The sequence below is a fragment of the Pelecanus crispus genome, chromosome 1, assembly GCF_030463565.1.
Source record: "Pelecanus crispus isolate bPelCri1 chromosome 1, bPelCri1.pri, whole genome shotgun sequence".
Classification (NCBI taxonomy): domain Eukaryota; kingdom Metazoa; phylum Chordata; class Aves; order Pelecaniformes; family Pelecanidae; genus Pelecanus; species Pelecanus crispus.
Window position 1 is genome coordinate 122,572,500 of NC_134643.1, and position 18,573 is coordinate 122,591,072.

The 18,573-nt window shown below is 40.4% G+C and overlaps 1 protein-coding gene across 5 annotated transcripts in view; it reads left to right on the plus strand.

Moving 5' to 3' along the window:
* Nucleotides 1–3,118: 3,118 nt before the first annotated feature.
* SON (SON DNA and RNA binding protein) overlaps nucleotides 3,119–18,573 on the plus strand; it is a 31,469-nt gene continuing 16,014 nt past the window's right edge. For 4 of the 5 annotated variants that reach the window (XR_012831740.1, XR_012831741.1, XM_009486702.2 and 1 more), the window contains exons 1-6: nucleotides 3,119–7,253; nucleotides 8,751–8,911; nucleotides 10,631–10,771; nucleotides 12,647–12,835; nucleotides 17,116–17,226; nucleotides 17,620–17,736. Coding sequence is in view for 3 of the 5 variants with exons in the window: in XM_009486702.2 (XP_009484977.2) it covers nucleotides 3,167–7,253; nucleotides 8,751–8,911; nucleotides 10,631–10,771; nucleotides 12,647–12,835; nucleotides 17,116–17,226; nucleotides 17,620–17,736 (4,806 nt within the window). In the remaining 2 variants the exon portion in view is untranslated. The other variant, XM_075722832.1, reaches the window with a different exon arrangement.

Sequence of the window (18,573 nt, forward strand, 5' to 3'; positions counted from 1 at the left end):
TATGAAATCTTCTGAAGCAGTTCCAAAACCAGGGGACATGAAAGATCTGGAAACAACACTAGAACATGAAGTGGCAGCAGAAGTACAGTGTGCAGAAGGGGTGCAGGGTCAACAAATGGAGGATGAGAGAGTTCCAGATCAAGCTCAGGAATGCGAGATACTGGTTGAGAAGAAAGATGCAGAGCAAACTCAAGCATCTGAGCCTTTAATAGCAGGAACAATTTTTAGTTCTTCACATACAGCAGATGAAAAAGATTCAGCAGGGACTCCTGAATCTGAAATAATCAGCGACACAAAACAGGTGGAAGCAGCTCCAACTCATGTGGCAGAATCAAAAGACTTGGAAACAGCTCCAGTACCTGAGACTGTTGTAGAGTTGAAAGATACAGAAGCTGCTGTGGGGTTGGAGGCAGAGACAAAAGATTTGGAAGCAGCTCCAGTACCTGAGACCGTTACAGAAGCAGTTCCAGTACTTGTGGCAGAGGCAAGCCAGTCAGAAGCCATTCCGCAGGCTGAGGCTGTCAAAGAAGCAACTCCAGAACAGGATTCGGAGAAAAGAGATTCAGAAACATCTGATGTGCAACCTGATGTGGCAGCACGAATGAGGGAGACTCTGATGAGACTTGAGAAAGTTATTGAAAAAAGTAGCCATAGAAGCAGTGATAAAAAACATGATGCAAAGAAACAAAAAAGGAGTCGCTCCAAGTCTCAGTCCAGGTCTAGGAAGCGGAAGAAAAAATCAAGGTCGCATTCTACTTCCAGGCGTTTGACCTCCAAAAGAGCACGTTCTAGGAGCAGAAACTATTCAGATTCCAGAAAAAAGCATTCCAAATCTAGATCCCGATCTGTGGAGAAGAGAGAGAGACGAGCATCTTCCCGGAGGTCCAGGCGTAGACGTTCCAGGTCGTCTGACCGTTACAGGTCTAAATCCAGATCAGCAGAAAAAAGAGGGAGCAGATTGTCGTCTGGGAGATCCAGACGAAGGCGTTCCAGATCATCTGACCACTACAGGTCTAAGTCCAGGTCAGTGGAAAAGCGGCTGTCCTCCCGAAGGTCCAGACGTAGACGTTCCCGGTCTTCTGACCGCTACAGGTCTAAGTCCAGGTCAGTGGAAAAGCGACTGTCCTCGCGAAGGTCCGGGCGCAGACGTTCCCGGTCTTCTGACCGCTACAGGTCTAAGTCCAGGTCAGTGGAAAAGCGACTGTCCTCGCGAAGGTCCGGGCGCAGACGTTCCCGGTCTTCTGACCGCTACAGGTCTAAGTCCAGGTCAGTGGAAAAGCGACTGTCCTCACGAAGGTCCGGGCGCAGACGTTCCCGGTCTTCTGACCGCTACAGGTCTAAGTCTAGGTCAGCTGAAAAGCGACTGTCTTCGCGAAGGTCCGGGCGCAGACGTTCCCGGTCTTCTGACCGCTACAGGTCTAAGTCCAGGTCAGCGGAAAAGAGGGGGAGCAGGTTGTCCTCCTGGAGATCCCGCCGCAGACGTTCCAGGTCCTCTGACCGTTCTAAGTCTAGATCCAGGTCTTCAGAAAAGAGAGGGGGTAAAGAATACTCATGGAGGTTCAGACACAGAGGGTCTGGGTCCTCTGATCGTTCAAAATCTAGGTCAAGATCTGTTGAGAAGAGGGGTCGGAAGGCATCTCTACGGAGGTCTAAACGTCAGCGCTCAAAGTCCTCTGACCGTTACAAGTCTAGATCCAGATCAGTAGAAAAAAGAGATCGAAAGCAATCATCGCGGAAATCTAAACGTCAGCGCTCAAAGTCCTCCGACCGTTACAAGTCTAGATCCAAATCAGTGGAAAAAAAGAAGGAGTCCTCACGAAAATCTAAGCGTCGCCGCTCAAAATCTTCTGAACGTTACAAGTCTAGGTCTAGGTCTGTTGAAAAAAAGCGCAAGGAATCTTCAAAAAAATCCAAACGGAAACGTTCCAAGTCCTCTGATAGTGTTAAGTCAAGGTCCAAATCTATAGAAAAAAGGGAGAGTAAGTTATCCTCAGTGAAGTGCAGTAGCAAGCGTGTGGAGTCTTCTGAACTTCAGGAGTCAACCAAATGTCCTGATAAAGTAGAAGTTCCTGAACCTTCTTTTGCAAGTGAAGACAGCTCCTCCAAATCCTCTAATGGTCCCACGTCAGTAGCTTTGCCTGTTGAAAGAATAAATGGCCCAGAGCTGCCGCCAGCATCTGAAAGTGGATTTTCCAAAACTTTTGATAGTCTTGAGAAAAGCTCCTCATCTGTTGAGAAAACAGCGGGTCTGCAGCCTTCTGTGATGTCTGAATTTGATAGCTCCAAAACCCCAGATGATGAGGAATTGAGATCCATGCCTGTGGAAAAAACGCAGGTTTCAGAGCTTTCTGTGACATCTGAAAATGGGTCAGCTGAAAAAGCAGTGACTATGGAGTCTTCATCACTATGTGAACTTACATGCTCCACATCCAAGTCAAGATCCTCATCTGTTGAAAAAAGGGGAGATCCAGAAACTTCTTCGGTAACAGAATTTCAGCTCTCCGCATCCCATGAAGATGAGTCGAGATCTGCCTCTCTCAAAGAAATAGAGGGTCCAGAGCCTCTTCTGACACTTGAAAGTGGATGCTCTGTATCTTCTGATGATTACAAGACAATCTCCTCATCCTCTGGAAAAATGGAGGTTCAGGGGTCATCTCTGATGTCTGAAAGTGTACTCCCTGACTTGTCTGATGGTCATGAATTGAGACATATCCCTGTTGAAAAAACAGAACTTCAGACTTTTTTGCAAGTACCTGAAAGTGATTCTACCAAGTTGGCTGACAGCCCTGAGTCAAGGTCACTATCTTCTGAAACAGTAGAGGCTCAAAAATCTTTTGCAGCACCTGAAGTTACATGCTCTGTGTTCCCTGATGTCTGCGAGTCAGCCTCCTTGCCTATTGAAAAGGGCCAGATGCAGGAGCTTTCTCTGGCTTCTGACAGTGGGTGCTTCAAATCTCCTGATGGACATGAATCAGGATCCAGCTTTGCTGCACAAATAGAGGAGCTTCCATTGACGTCTGAAGGTGGGTCCTTCAAGTCACCTGATGGAAATGAACAAAGATCTTTGTCTGTTGAAGAAGTCAAGGCTCCAGATGTTTCCCTGACATCTGAGTGTGGTCCTGCTGAGATCTCGGATGACCTCATTTCAGTGTCATCTTTTGAAAAAATGCAGGAAGTTGCACTGGCAACTGTAGGTCAGAGCTGCAAGTCTTCTGAAGTTCATGAGTCCAGATCATCTGCTGACAAAGATTTAGATGGTCCGACACTTTCACAAGTGCTTGAAATTGACTGCTCTGAATCTTCTGAAATGCATGAATCCAGATACCTGCCTGCTGCAAAAATAGAGGGTACAGGATCTTTATTGATGTCTAAAAGTGGAATTCCTGTGTGCCATCAGGGCCATAAATCAAAACACAATTACTTTGAGAAAACAGAAGGTGCAGTACTGTCGTTGGCACCTCAGCTTAGGTGTTCTGTCTTCCCTGAAGGCTATGAATTGACATCCACTGCAGTTGAAAAAACGGAGATACAGAAGCCTTCTCTCCTTCTGGAAAGTGAGTTTGTCAAATCTGCTGATGTTTGTGAATCAGTAAGCACACCTACTGAAAAACTACAGGCCCCAGTGACTTCTCTGATATCTGAAGGTGGGCTTTTCCTGTTGCCTGATAGTCATGAATTGAGACCTATCCCTGCTGAAAAAGTAGAGGTGCAAAAGTCATCTGAACTGAAATGTATTGTATCCCCTGATGGCCACAATTTGAGATCTGCCTATGATGAAGAAATACAGGTGCAGGAGGCACCTCTGATACCAGAAAGCAGATGTTCTGTTTCTTCTCATGGTCATGAGTTGACATCCACCCCTTTTGAAAAAGTTGAGGTAGAGGAGCCTTCTCAAATGTCTGAAAATGAATACACAATAGAGCTTGATGGCCCAGGGTTGACATCAACCCCTGCTGAAAAAACAGACATGCGGGACCTTTATCGGATGTCTGAAGAAAGATGTTCAGTGTCCATTGAGAGCCAGGAGTTGCGGTCACCTGCTGTTGAAAAGGTAGAAGTGCAAGAGCCTGCTCTGACATCTGAAAATGAATATGCTGTATCTTGGGAGGGCCAGGAGTTGACATCTAGCTCTCCTGAAAAGGTAGCAATGCAGGAGGCTTCTGTAGTACCTGACAACGAATATGCTGTGTCTTCTGAAGATCATGAATTGCCATCTTCCCTTGCTGAAAAAACAGAAGTACAAGAGTGTTCTCTGCTGTCCGAAAATGAATATGCTGTATCTCCTGAGGGCCAGGAGGTGACAGCCAGCCCTGCTGAAAAAGAGGTGCAGGAGCCTTCTCTGACATCTGACAGTGAATGTACCATCTTCCCTGAAGGCCAAGGATTACAGTCTACCCTTAATGAAAAAACAGTGGTGCAGGAGCCTTCACTAGTATCAGACAGTGAATATGCTACATCCCCCAAAGGGCAGGAGTTGTTCTCTGCTCTTACTGAAAAAGCAGAGGTGCAGGAGTATTCTTTGCTGTCTGAAAATGAGTATGATGTATCCCCTGAAGGCCATGATTTGAGATCCAGTCCTGTTGAAAAAGAAGAAATGGAGGAACCTTCTGAAACATCTGAAAGTGAAAGTTCAATGTCCGCTGATAGCCAGGAGTTGCAGTCTGCTGTTGTTGGAAAAACAGAGGTGCAGGAGTTGTCTTTGTCTGAAGGTGAATGTGCCATGTCTCCTGAAGGTCAGGAGCTGCAGTCTAGCCCTGCTGAAAAAATAGAGGCTAGGGAGCCTTCTCCAACATCTGAAAATGAACATGCCATGTCCCCCGAAGAGTATGAATCAAGATTGACACATGCTGAGAAAACAGATGATGTGGATTCTTCTTTGACATCTGAAAATGACCATCTTTTGTCTTTCGAGAGCCAGGAGGTAAGATTCACCACTGTCCAAAAAGCAGATGTGCAGGAGCTTTCTCCAACACCTGAAAATGAACATGCAGCATCCCCTGATGGCCAGGAGTTGAGATTCCCCACTGCTGGAAAAGTGGGCAGTCTTGAACCTTTGACGCTAAACGATAGAGCCTCCATGTCCCCTGATGACAGTGACTTGAAATCCATCCCTGTTGAAAAAATGGATGATGCAATGCCTTCTTTAATGCCTGAAAGTGGGTGCTCCATGTCCCCTGGTGGCTACAGTGTGAAATCTGGCCCAGGTGAAGATACAGGGGATCTAGAGCCCTCTTTGATATCTGAACGTAGACATTCCACATCCTCGTATCAGGAAGGTCATGAGCTGAAATCTCCTATGGAGGAGGAGGGTCTAGAGTCCTCTTTGACTTCTGAACATAGACGATCTGTGTCCCCTGAGGGCCATGACCAGAAATCTACCGTAGATGAAGAAATGGATGATCTGGAGCCCTCTTTGACACCTGAACATCGGCGCTCCACGTCCCCTGATGAGCATGAGTCAAGATCTAGCATTGGTGAAGAAGCAGAGTATCTGGAGCAGCCTTTGACAACGGAACGTAGATGCTCTGTGTCTTCTGATGAGCATGAGTCAAGGTCTACCACTGGGGAAGAGGTAGAGGATGCAGAACCCTCCTTGACAGCTGAACGAAGAGACTCCACATCGTCTGATGAGCATGAGTCAAGGTCTACCACTGGTGAAGATGTAGAAGATGGGGAGCCCTCTTTGACAGCTGAACGTAGACACTCCACGTCGTCTGATGACCATGAGTCAAGGTCTACAACCGGTGAAGAAATAGAGGATTTGGAACCTTCTTTGACAGCTGAACATAGGCGCTCCGTGTCTCCTGATGGACGTGAGTCAAGGTCAACCACTGGTGAAGAAGCAGAGGACCAGGAGCTCTCTTTGACAGGTGAACGTAGACACTCCACATCCTCAGACGAACATGAGTCGAGATCTACTGCTGGTGAAGATGTGGAGGATATGGAACCCTCCTTAACAGCTGAACGAAGAGATTCCACATCATCGGATGAGCAGGAGTCAAGATCTACCACCGGTGAAGAAGTAGAGGATATGGAGCCCTCTCTGACAACTGAACACAGACGTTCCACATCCCCTGATGGGCGTGAATCGAGGTCTACCACTGGTGAAGAAGCAGATGATATGGAGCCCTCCTTGACAGCTGAACGAAGAGACTCCACATCGTCAGATGAGCAAGAGTCAAGGTCTACCACTGGTGAAGAGGGTGAGGATGGAGAGCCTTCTTTGGCAGATGAAGATAAACAGGATTCCATACCTCTCGAGAGGTTGGAGGAACAGGACTCTTCCTTTATACCTGAAAGTAGGCGTTCTGAGTCTTCTGAACGTGAAGAATCTAGATCCAAATCTGTTGATAAAATATCTGACAAAGAGTCTTCACGAAGATCTATAAGCAGACGCTCAAAATCTCTTACTCGCCAAAAGAGTCGATCCACATCTGCTGAAAAAGTGACAGACAAAGAGTCTTCACGGAGATCTAGACATAGACGTTCCAGGTCTGCTGCTCACCAGAAGAGTAGATCCACATCTGTTGAAAAAACAGCAGACAAAGAATCTTCACGGAGGTCTAGACGTAGACGCTCCAGGTCCACTGCTCGCCAAAGGAGTCGATCAACATCTGTTGAAAAAACAGCAGACAAAGAGTCTTCGCGGAGGTCTAGACGTAGACGCTCCAGGTCTGCTGCTCGCCAAAGGAGTCAATCCAAATCTGTTGAAAAAACAGCAGACAAAGAATCCTCACGGAGGTCTAGAAGCAGACGCTCCAGGTCTTCTCAGCGCAGATCCCAGAGATATGATACAGAATCTCGCTCTAGACGGAATCGCTCCAGATCAGTAACACGGAGAAGAGCATCAAGATCAAAATCTAATCGTCGCTCTCGGTCTAGCTCATTGTCACGTTCAAGGCACAGAAGGAGGAGTAGGTCAAGGTCAGCATCAAGAAGGCGACGTTCTTTATCAAGAGACAGGCGTAAGAGGTCTCAGAGAAATCGATCAAGATCCACTGACAGAAGAAGAAGAAGATCGGATTCAAGAGATCGTAGAATATCACTCAGATTACGGAGCAGGAGTCGAACGCCTCTTCGTCAAAGGCGATCAAGGTCCAGAGGAAGAAGACGGAGCTCTAGTAGGTCACCAATTCGACTACGGCGATCAAGATCTTCAGGGAGAAGAAGATATAGCAGATCACCTGATCGCCGTAGGTCGAGGTCATCAGAACGATTTTCAAGCAGGTCACCTAAACGTCTTACAGACTTGGGTAAGTGATAATTTTATTTTCAGTAGTTCTATGGTTGGGTGATACTGTGCTCATTCACTAGTCTTATTTTAACATAACTCTGTAGCTTTCATAAGGAATTTCTTGGAAGTAGTTTTGTTCATTACTTTTAGGCAGTGACTTCCAGTAGGAACTTTTATGTTGGAGCTGAATCAGTGCTTACCATTTGGATGAAAGTGTATTTAGAGCATCTTGGTTATAGAGCTCTTACACGAAGTTAGTGTGTTGCAGTCTGGAGGAACACGGTTCATTGTACTAGTAAAGGCCAAGTACTCTGTAAGAAACTAAAGAATTTCTAGTTTTCCCGAGAACAAATTGCTCATGAAAGAACATTTGAACGTAAGTGCCAGTGGGAGAGTTCTTAGCTGTGTTGTCAGCTGTAATGCTTGTTTATCTGTTTCCATTACTCTGGCTTGTCTCTTTCCCATGGTAAGAACTTAATGGGAAGGGAGACTCGTTTCTGAAAATATTCCCAGGCCCAGCTGACTGGAAAAGAAAAGAAAAAATGCTAATGAATTGCATCTTTTCTCTGTGACTGGAGGAAGAGAGGCCTTGTAGTTTCCTTGGGTAGTAAATTATGTAAGGAGAAAGAAGGTTTTAATTTTGAGAGGCGAGCTTTTGCACAGTGTATGAGGAAACCTCCTTTTGTGGACCTCGGGTTCTGATTCTTTTAGTCCTGTTACCATGGAAGCCCCTCTAGTAGCGAAGTATTTTTGTACAGAACATGAGAATTAATGAGCATCCTTGAATCTGCCTTCATGCTTTGATTACACAGCAAGTACGTATCTATATACTTCTGTTGCTTAAGTAATAAAGGAATGTTGTCCTTTTAGGATTCTTGTAAAGCTGTATGCTTGCAGAGACAGTGGTAACTCATTTATTTGCAAACTGGCAGATCAAATAAGATGTACTTTATTTTTATTCCATATTTCTGTGATAGGGCCGCATGTGCTTTTTTCCTTAATAAAGCAAAATACTGTTTTATTAAGTTTTGTGTGTAATTGTATTTTATGCAAGTACACATATTATTCAGTGCTTATTCTGTTGTAAGTAGCTTTCAGGCTACATACTGGGGGATTTCCTCAAGACCTTTGAGTGCTTTTCAGAGATAGCTAAGAATTAGACTTTGGAATTTATGCTGTGTAGAAATGACCCAGTATTCCAAAAATAGAACTAATTGGTGAAGTGAAATAGGAACTTCTGGGGCTTGAAGGATTTTGAGTGCTGTAATTTGGACTCACATGCTTTGTGTTAAATTTGCAATTTCACTTGTCTGTTGTGTAGACCAAATTTAAAAAAGTCTGGAGCAACTTAGTACAATTTTAGTTATTTTCACAGAACATAAAAATGCACAGTGTGGGTAAAATCTGTTGTTTTCTCTTTGTGCTTTGTTTAGTCTGCCAGAAATGCTTATTTGTTATTAAAACAAGAATCTGTAAAAATAATAATTCTTCTTAAAAAAATAATTTTTTTTTTTAGACAAGGCCCAGCTACTTGAAATAGCCAAAGCTAATGCAGCTGCCATGTGTGCTAAGTCTGGTGTTCCCTTACCACCAAGCCTGATGCCTTTGTTATCTCAAAAGAAAGATGACAAAGCCAATCAGAAGTCATCAAGAGACACACTAAAGGAGCTCACTGAGGTAAGTGAGAACAACAGTATCAAACCTGAAAATAAGCAAATTGGGTTTTTGTGACTTCTAGGCAAGCTGTTGTTCTGTGTGCTTGGTTTGCATGTAAGCTGACTTGTCGTTTGAGCCCTTATGCTCTACACAGCTCCTGCATCATCAGTGACCGTTCTGAAATACCTGTTTAAGGCAATAACATCTGAAATGAAGCAATGTCAGATTTCTGAAAAGTAATCTCTTTGTTGTGTGTGGACTAGTGGAAGCAGAAGTACTTATTAGTAAAAAAGCTGAGATTGTGCAGATACAGTGTGCAGAGGTCTTAAGTTGTTTATCACGTAACCTGACCAAGATCCAGTGTAGCTAGTGCTAATCTGGAAGCCCAAAGCCTGCCCCTACCTAGCCCTTTCCAACTGTGGGAATCTGTTGGACAGTTCCTGTTCTGTTGAATCAAAACTGGCCACAGAAGCAGTGTGGGCCATTGTCATATGGTAGTGTGCCCAAGTGGAGAACCCTTCCAGAGCCTGTTCAGCTTCTTGCAAAGCTAGCTGCATTGTCTTTCCTCTCTGCAATGTAACCCACAAACTGCTTCCAGTTAGTTGGGAGCCAGCTAATGAGTGTAGATAATACATTTTGTTGATTAGCTTTCCAGATAGTGGAGGCTTTTCCTGCTGCCTAAAGACTGTGCTTCAGTCATTGTTTGGAGGTGTCTTAGCACAGGAGAGCGTAGGAATCTCTTCTAACAAGGACTGATGAGAACAATGCCATCAATGTGTCTTGAATTTTAGTGGTGGAGCTGCCTGTTTGCTCCTTATATGTATGCCAACAATCAGGTCGTCAAACAGGTGTGACTTACAATGGTATGAACTTAAACTAGAATTAAATCAGATGATGGCTTCACTTTACCGGTATTATTTCCTCAAATACTACATTCTCAAATGTATTGTAAGTCTGCAGTATACTTTTCAGGAATGGGGACATAACAGAAGCATGATACTAGACTATAATATTCTCAAATGCATTTTAGGCTGACTAGATTTTACTGATCATGGTTATCTGTGCTGAGTGTTTACCAGTATAGTGTTTTTCATCATAAAATTCTAGCCTCTCTAGAATTTCTTTTTTCCCCCTGGAGGTTCTCTTCTCATTTCTGCAGTATCCCCATAGCACCTGCATATTTTATATTCCACTTCTGTTGAATGTAAAATGGGGATGTCTTGCATACCTGGCCAACATCAAAATATTTCAGAAGAAATCTGAGATCTTTTGGAACCATTGCTTCTGAATAGGTCCCTGCACTACCAGTGGAACTTAGAATTAGTAACTAATAATTCTTAGATTTTCCTGTGTCGTAGTTTTGTGAGTTATACTGAAGTTTCTATCAGATTGCAGTATGCTAGTTATGTGGGATGCCAAACAACCGGTGAGTTCCTACTCTGGAATGTTTGCAGCCTTAGACACACATTCTGCAACTAGCACTGTGTAGCAAGTTTTACACTGCTGACATCTTATGTCTGTGAAATTATTCGCTGCATGAGTGCCTAGCAAACCTTGGTAGCTATTTGATAATGTGTAGAAGACGTCAAAAGTACATATATTGATGACGTTGCTAAAAGGTTTTCTCAAATTATACCTCCTGCTTTAGAAAAGAAAAACACTTTTGTAGAAGTGTTCTTTTTGTATGTTTTGGTTGAAAGTCCAGGTTTATTCAGAGTTGTAATTTTTTTTTTTTTTAAGAAATGCAAGAAGATTGCTCAAAGCACAGATGATGTGATAGTGAACAAACCTCATGTTTCTGATGAAGAAGAGGAGGAACGTCCTTTCTATAATCATCCTTTTAAGCTCAGTGAACCCAAACCTATTTTTTTCAATTTAAGTGTGAGTACTTCTTTAATTTTCAGTATTTTAAATTGTGGTTATTTTTAAATAATGCAAGTAATTTTACAGAAATTAAACAGGGCTTGATAATCTTGGTGAAATTGCACTGGAATGTTGTTAAAAGTACTCTTGCTATAATAAGAAACTTACCTGCAGTCTATGAAATTGTGGTAGTTCCCATAATTGGATTGAAACTTTTTTTTCATTGATGTCTGCAGCTTTTAAAGGTTAAATAACATAAAGAGGATTGGTTTTACTTCACGTTTTCATGGCAAAAATATCAGTATGAATATCAGTATGAATATACAAACATATACATATATCAGTATGAATTTACAAACAGCATTAGAGTTGGGAAGTGCTTTTGGAACAGGATTATTTGTCTTTAAAAGACAAACAAAACATCTCTAGCAAAATTCTAAAAGCTTTTTGAGTTCTTCTAAATAAGATGATGCCATCTGCTTTGTGCAGACTCCAGATCTTGTATGTCTGCTTCTTCAGTAGATCTCAAGTGTTCACTAAAGGAGAAGAAAGTTGTTAGTTTTGAGATTAGCCAATAGAGAAGTAAATGCTATGTTAAGAATGAGGATCATTGATGTTGCCTCATACTAAGAGGGTCTAAATGTCCCAATAAACTTCCACCTTGCGGGGCTGCTTTTAACTGTCAGAGCTTGTGTTGACACTTTCTGGGTGTGAGCATGTTGGAAGGAATAAAATGAGGGAGTGTTTCTTTAAGTGCATCTGCACTTCACATGCTTTGAAGCATGGATTAGAATGTGTGTAGGTTGGGGTTTTTTTGTTGTTGGTTTTTTTTTTTTTTTTTTTTAAACAGTTGTATCTTTGGGGGGGTTTTGTGCCCATGAAAGTCTGCTCTGATTTTGCAGGGTATAAAGTATTAATATGCTAAATGAAAATAACAAATAGCATTTATTTTTTTTATGTGCAAATATATATAGCTGGTGGCATATATAAAACAAGCAGTAATAAACATTTACATAAGATGTAAGGTAGAAACAGATTTATACTTTATATTGTTCTGTTAGGAAGTGGTACAAGGACTGAAGAAACCTTGGGATTCCATACAGGCTCCAAAGAGGAATGTTCTTTATGGGCTATTCGTTATGGGCTGCTCTGCCTGTTTTCCACAGTTTTGATGCTTTTAGTATGATTCTTTCCATTCTTTCTGGATTCTAGTCTTGCTACCATTCCCATCCATGTTCCTCTGATAGTAGGAGTTTACCCAATATTGTGAGCTGTCTGGGCTCTGCCTCTTAGAAGAGGAACCTTCCAGTTTTCTGCAGACTCTTAATATATTAACAATACTTTCTAAAGAACACAAGCTCATAGACTTAATTTACTTTGAAATTCATGCTGCTATTAAAAATAATAAAAACCTAGAAAACAAAATGTTGAAATCTGCTTTCTCTATTTATAATAATGTAGAGCTTTTTATCATCATGGGGATATCACAGCCAATGTTTTTTGCTGCCCAGGCTTTTTATTTCTGGAACTTTCCATTACAAAAATGCATGTGTGGCAGATTAAGATTGTTCTTTTTATGATGGGATGGAGGGAAAGCTGGAAGGTTAGTTGTGAGAGTGAGGTTTTGCGTAGTTTTGGCTGCTGAGGCTGATTTAAGCGATTTTTAGCTTCTGGCTGTTTCATCTTCTATACTGCAATTTGTTGCTTACTTGTGTGTTTTTAGGGCTGTGCTAAAATGATTTGTTATAAAGGATTTCGGTTGGATGTTTGTAAGAAGGATGACTTTTATGAAAACTTAATACCAAGTGTATGCAGTAAATTGTTTCTCAAAGATATGTTGTGAGTATTGTGTGTTTTCAAGTTCTTAACTCTTTCTAATTTTATTTCTTTAAGACTCCCAGCATAAAACCAGCACCGCCACCACAACCAAAAAATCAGGTCAGCCTGTCAAAGGAATTTCCTGTGTCATCTGGGTCTCAACATAGGAAAAAAGAAGCGGACAGTGTCTATGGAGAATGGGTTCCAGTTGAAAAAGGCAAAGAAGAAAGCAAGGATGATGTTTTTCCCAAACCATCCATTGAGGTAAGGAAGGGAAGGAAGGCATATCATATAAGAAAACCAAAACCATTACCTGGTCAGTCTGCTATCAAATTGCAGTCTGTGAAAAAAAAACGCTTACATAGGTAGTATCTAACACTTCAATAAGCTAATTATCTGAACTGCTGTGGTCTTCAAATTTGGTTGCCCTGCTCACGTGGGCAATGATGAAAGCAACCTGTTCCCATACTGTGTGCTTTTGTCAACTAGTGACTTCTTTGTCACACTAGAATTTGAACTTTTGCCTGAAGATGAAAAGCAAGTTTCTGGTCCAGTTTCCTGCAGAGGTTAATACCCTAAGTTGAGATTTTCATAATCATAAATTTAATAATAATTAAAATTGTCCTACCAATCTTAGAGCAATAGCATTGCATTGACATGTAATCCACTAAAAATAGATTTGAAAGTAGTTTCTAAAGCTGCCATTTCATCTGGATGTATCTACTAAATTTTTAGCTTTACAGTCACATTTTCTTACATAGTTGTCTTCCATGTGGCCTTCCAAAGGAAAATCTAACTGTATGTATAATAAACTAAGGAAAAAAAAAAAGCAAATGTTTTTCCCCTTGAAATGTCTTCAAAAGGATATTTTGTGGGGTTTTTGTAATTAAGTAAATTAAATATTTAAGGCAGATGTAAATTTTTTCAAGTTGATGTTAACCTCACTTCATCTGAAGACTTGTTCTCATATGTTTCAAAGCAAATAAACAAAAAAGCTTTGGCATCAATTTCTGATGAAAGAATCTTTCCACTTGGTGCATTTTGTTTTTCAAGAACTTTCTAAGATTGTACAGTTCACTTCCTGAAACACAGAAGGTATTTTCTTCTGTGTCTCTTACAGCACCAAAAGCACAGTGAATATAACTCATTCACCAGAAATTTTCACGGTATACCACCGAGTTTGTCAGTCAGGCACCCAATTCGTTGTTCACTCAGTGTAGATAACTGCTGTTTGGTCTTTGTCATGAACCACTAATAAGACAAACATTCTGAAATGTTTGTGCAGAATGTCATTCCCAGGTACTAGCATATATGTAAAAAGTCCAGAGCATAGAAACATTGTATACTAACATTTGGCCATGTTTTTACCAGGTGGTAAAAAGTCTTGTCCTTCAAATGCTTAATGATATGCTCACAGTTCAGGCGAGCTCTGTAGATATCTGCATCCAGGTTGCCAATGACGCTAGGCTTGTGTCTTTGACAAATTGGGTTAGCTAAGCACTGATGGTTTGTGTATTGATTATGTAGAAGAGGCCTTAAAAATTGACATTGGAGTAAATATATTAAACATAACTTTCTTTCCTTTCTGTCACGTGTATCTTTATAAATGCTTGTAACAATGTTGTCTGTTTTTATATTTTGTAAATAAATATTTTTATTTGCATTTACCTTAACTTGGTTTGTGTTAAGGGTGATTTCAAGGGTCATTAGCTGGCAGCAGAGCATACCATCCCCTTGGGTTTGGCAATCCTTAATGTTGAAATACAGGAATACTCATAGTAGCAGAATCCCTGTATGTTTCTCCAGGGAGTCTGAAAGGTAACAGAGTGCTTCTCTGCTTAATTTTTAAAATGCTTATGAGGACTCTTTGAGGATGAAATGGCTTCCTCTGAGCAAAATAAGCCAGAGAAGCTCCTTTGCTGTTGGAGTAGTGGGGGAGCATGCTTGGATCCTCAGGAAGTCTGACATGTAATTTACCTCCATTCATTGTTGCTAATTTTGAAATCTGATTGTGATAATTCTGATGCAAGTCTATATTGACATTAAAAAATCCGTAATTGGTTTTATTGTTATGTTTTTATTCAAGTCACAGAATTAGTTACGGGAATAAGCGGTCTGAAATGGCCCTGCTAATATATTACGGATTGTTTTAATAAAACATTATGCTCTTAATATAGTTGTTCGTGGTAGTAGGAGATGAAGGAAAAAGTCTTGCGTAATCTGAAGTATCAGCATGTCTCTAGAAACCAGAGAAACCTATGAGAAAGAAGCTATATTTGAAAGTCTGAAAGTAGAGAGTTGAAGTGTGGTATTTAAGTTTAGAGTATGCACAGGTGACTATTATGCAGAGAAGCCGACGTGATCTAAAAATGTAGTAAATGCATTTGGTGTATTGGTGGACCTATGAAATATGTCAAAAATGCCTGCTTTCTGTTGTCAGCCACTTCTTGCTTCAATATTTGTGATTTGTGTCTGTGGGGAAAATGTTATTAAAAGTCAGGATTGGAAAGGCAGAACTCTTATGGAGAATAGCATGCTGAACTTGAAACTGTTTTACTTGACTAAATAATAACAACTTTTCATACTTCAAGCAGAGATTTTTTTTTCAAGATCCAAAGCTGCCATCGAGTGTCTTGACATAATACAAAGCCATGATGGTCTCCAAAATGGTGACTGACCATGTGGGGAAAGTGTATGGGAATTCTAACTAACCAGGGTATCTACTAATAGGCCCCAGTCCGGTAAAGCACTAAAGTACACATGTATGTTTAAGTATGTGAGTGGTCCCAATGTGGTTTCAGTGGACTACTTGCATGCCTATGTGTATTGCTGGATTGAAGCTTTTGGTGAGTAGAATAACTTTTATTTATCTCCTGAACCAGTTTCACAAACAAAACATTAAAGAATTATTTTAATTATATAAGGGGAACTTATTAACACAAGAAAGCGTATATTGTAAACAGGCATTCTTTTATGTATGTGACTGTCATGCTAGGTGATTGTTACAAAATCTTTCAATTCTTGTGCCTTGTTTATGATCTGTGTTTTTGTCAGCTGGGACAATACATAAATACTGAAGTCAGTTTCATAGACACAGGACTTCTGGGATTTTAAGTCTGTCTTGGTCAGTGCCAGATGTTTCAGTAATGATCTTCCCCATGGAAATACTTTTTGTCCTAAACAGTAGAAAAAAAGTCCCCCATCTTAAAATAGCCAGACCACAAAAATAATTACTCTGTTTTATGCAATTGTAGACATTCCTGTCTGTCTCTTACTGTTTTTCAATATTTACTAAATTCTTGACCTGGTTCCTATGACAGGGATTTTGTGGATTAACTGTAGTTTTCTGTTCAGCAGAGTCAATTTTAAATTAGTTTCAGTTTCTTCTAACTGGCCCTTTAGTATAATGTGTGAGAGGCTAAGGTTATGAGATAGTGACTAATAAAAGATACAAGTCTTTTGTAATACAAATTAAAAAAAAAATTAAAGCATGGACTTACTTTATGTCTGTATGCCACCTTCTGTTTTGATTATCAGGCTTCTTCTGTGCTTCAAACAGGTCCAGCCCTTTCATTCTCCTTCACATTCTCATCTCCAAAGAATTTTCACTTGTCTCTGAGCACTGTTCTTTTTCTTCTTTCAAAATAGAATGATCCATAAAACGCACATCATTTGAAGAACAAGGCACAAGTAATTTTACAAAAGAGCTGTGTACTAGCCATAATTTGTTACATCATTACATCCCCAAATGTTTTGGATTTCTCTCTTGATTGCTTTGCACATAGAGTAGAGGTTTGCATTGAGCTTCTTCATTTGGTCCATATTTTTACTGAAATGATTCTGATTAGTATGTGTGAGATAGTTTCAAATTTATTTTTCTTTAAACTTTGTTCTAGTTCAGCAGCACAGATCGAAATAATCCTTTCCAAAACGGTCAATTTTGAGGTGCCAGTCTGGTTTTACTTTTATGCAAGTCTGTTTTAGGCTGTAGATTAAGATTTAAAACACTAAAGTGAAGTTCATGGAATACATGTGATTCTTGCTGTAAATTTTATACATATAACTTGAAGTTTTAGTGTGACTTAATAGTAGGGTGCTCATGTGAACAGCTCTGTATGAAGGCTTTTTTTTTTTTTTTTAAATTCTTAGCTAAATTACGTTTAATTTTGTCGGTTAATAAGATTCCATTGAACAATAATATGCTTCTCTATTTAAGTATTATACACTAGAACTTTTCGTGACCAAAATAGTTCTCTGAAAACAATGCTTTTGATATTTTGTATGTACAGGTGATACTAAATTATCAGGGTGTTACACTTTAACTTCAGATTTTGTATTTGTTTAGGAAAGCCCATATTGTATGTACTTAACAAGTAGTCCCAGGATTTTTTTTCATGTTGCCTATTTATATATCAAACCAAATATTTGATGTGTAAACCAACTTTGTAGTATTTGTAGCATTTATTCTACAACAGCTTTTTCCAGATCAAATGGATATTATTGTGGTTTGATGTGTTTTTTAAAAATAATCTTTTTCTTCCTAGGGTGTGGACATAACTACAGCTATGAATGATCGAGCGGTGGCTCAGAAAAGGCTTAATGAAAACACATTTGATTTAGAGGCCATGTGCATGCTAAATCGTGCACAGGAACAGGTATGTTGCACTTATTCATGAGCATTTTGATGAACTTAAAGTAAATGTTTACTCTTCATACCAGCTGATTTTTCTTACATATTAAAGTACAGGTTTTTGGAAGCCCAGTTTATGGGCACGTGTTTAAAAATTCTGCCTTTATTTTGCACTTCATAACACTGATTCTGAGGATAGGCAAACCGTGAACTTGCTAGACTTTGAGCTCAGGCTTTAGGGTTAACATACAAAGATGCTCAGCTTTTTGGAGCATCTGCTTACAAATGAGTGTTAATGAACACAGCACTAAACATAGGTGAGGAATCATCATGAGAATTATTGAGAAGCAACAGAGAATTGCAAAGGAAAAATGTGCATATTTGTGTTTTGGTCTTACACTTGATTTTTATTTTATAGATTGACGCCTGGGCTCAATCAAACTCCATACCTGGCCAGTTCACAGGAAGTACTGGAGCACAGATACTGTCCTCAGATGAGCTGACCAACAGTGGTCCCCAAGCATGGATTAGAAAGGTAGAAGTTATGCAGACATACTTGTCTAACTATCATATGTTAAATAGCAGTGGAAGTATTGGCAAATGCAAAAAGCGTGCCTTAAAAACCTGTGGTAATGCATGTGTCAAATACAGCAGGTTGAGTTAAATCACTGTCTTTGATGAATTTAGATACTTGCTGCTGCTGTGTCTGTTCTGTTGTGCATTAAGGTGTTGGCTCATGACATAGAGAACTTCAATAAGGTGTGCGTCTGGTATTTGAGTCAGATCGGTTCATATATACTGTTACCTTACACTGAAACGACGTTCATGATATTGGTATGGTTGCAGTGGTAGGTCCATCACTACTTTTACGGGATTGGGACAGATCAGGCAAGGTTTGATCCTGATGTTTTTGAAGTCAGTGATGTTTTGGCATCAACTTCAGTGAACCAAGTCCCAAACTGCTGTTTTGTTTGACTTGGTTCTATCTGATTGTTACTTTGCCTCTATTTGTATCACCAGGGTTTTCTGGGAGCCAAAGATTTGGAGTATAAAACCAGGAGTTGCAGTTGGGTTAATAAATTTAATGTCATCCTACAGTGAAATAGTTATCTCTTACTGCAGAGTAATACTGGCTTATTTTTGGGGGTGTGGTGCGTCATACATACATGTGTTTTATAAGTTCAATAATTCATGCTTCATCTTTGAAAATTAATACTGAACTGGTTCTCTTTCAAGAAGTAGAACTGAGGAATTCAAGCAATATCCACCTTTCAGGCAAAAAGAATAATGAGTTACGGTGGTCAATCTTGCGAGTAATGTAGTTGAGTATATGCTGTATCTGCTTATCCTTCCAGAATGCAGTGTTAAGACA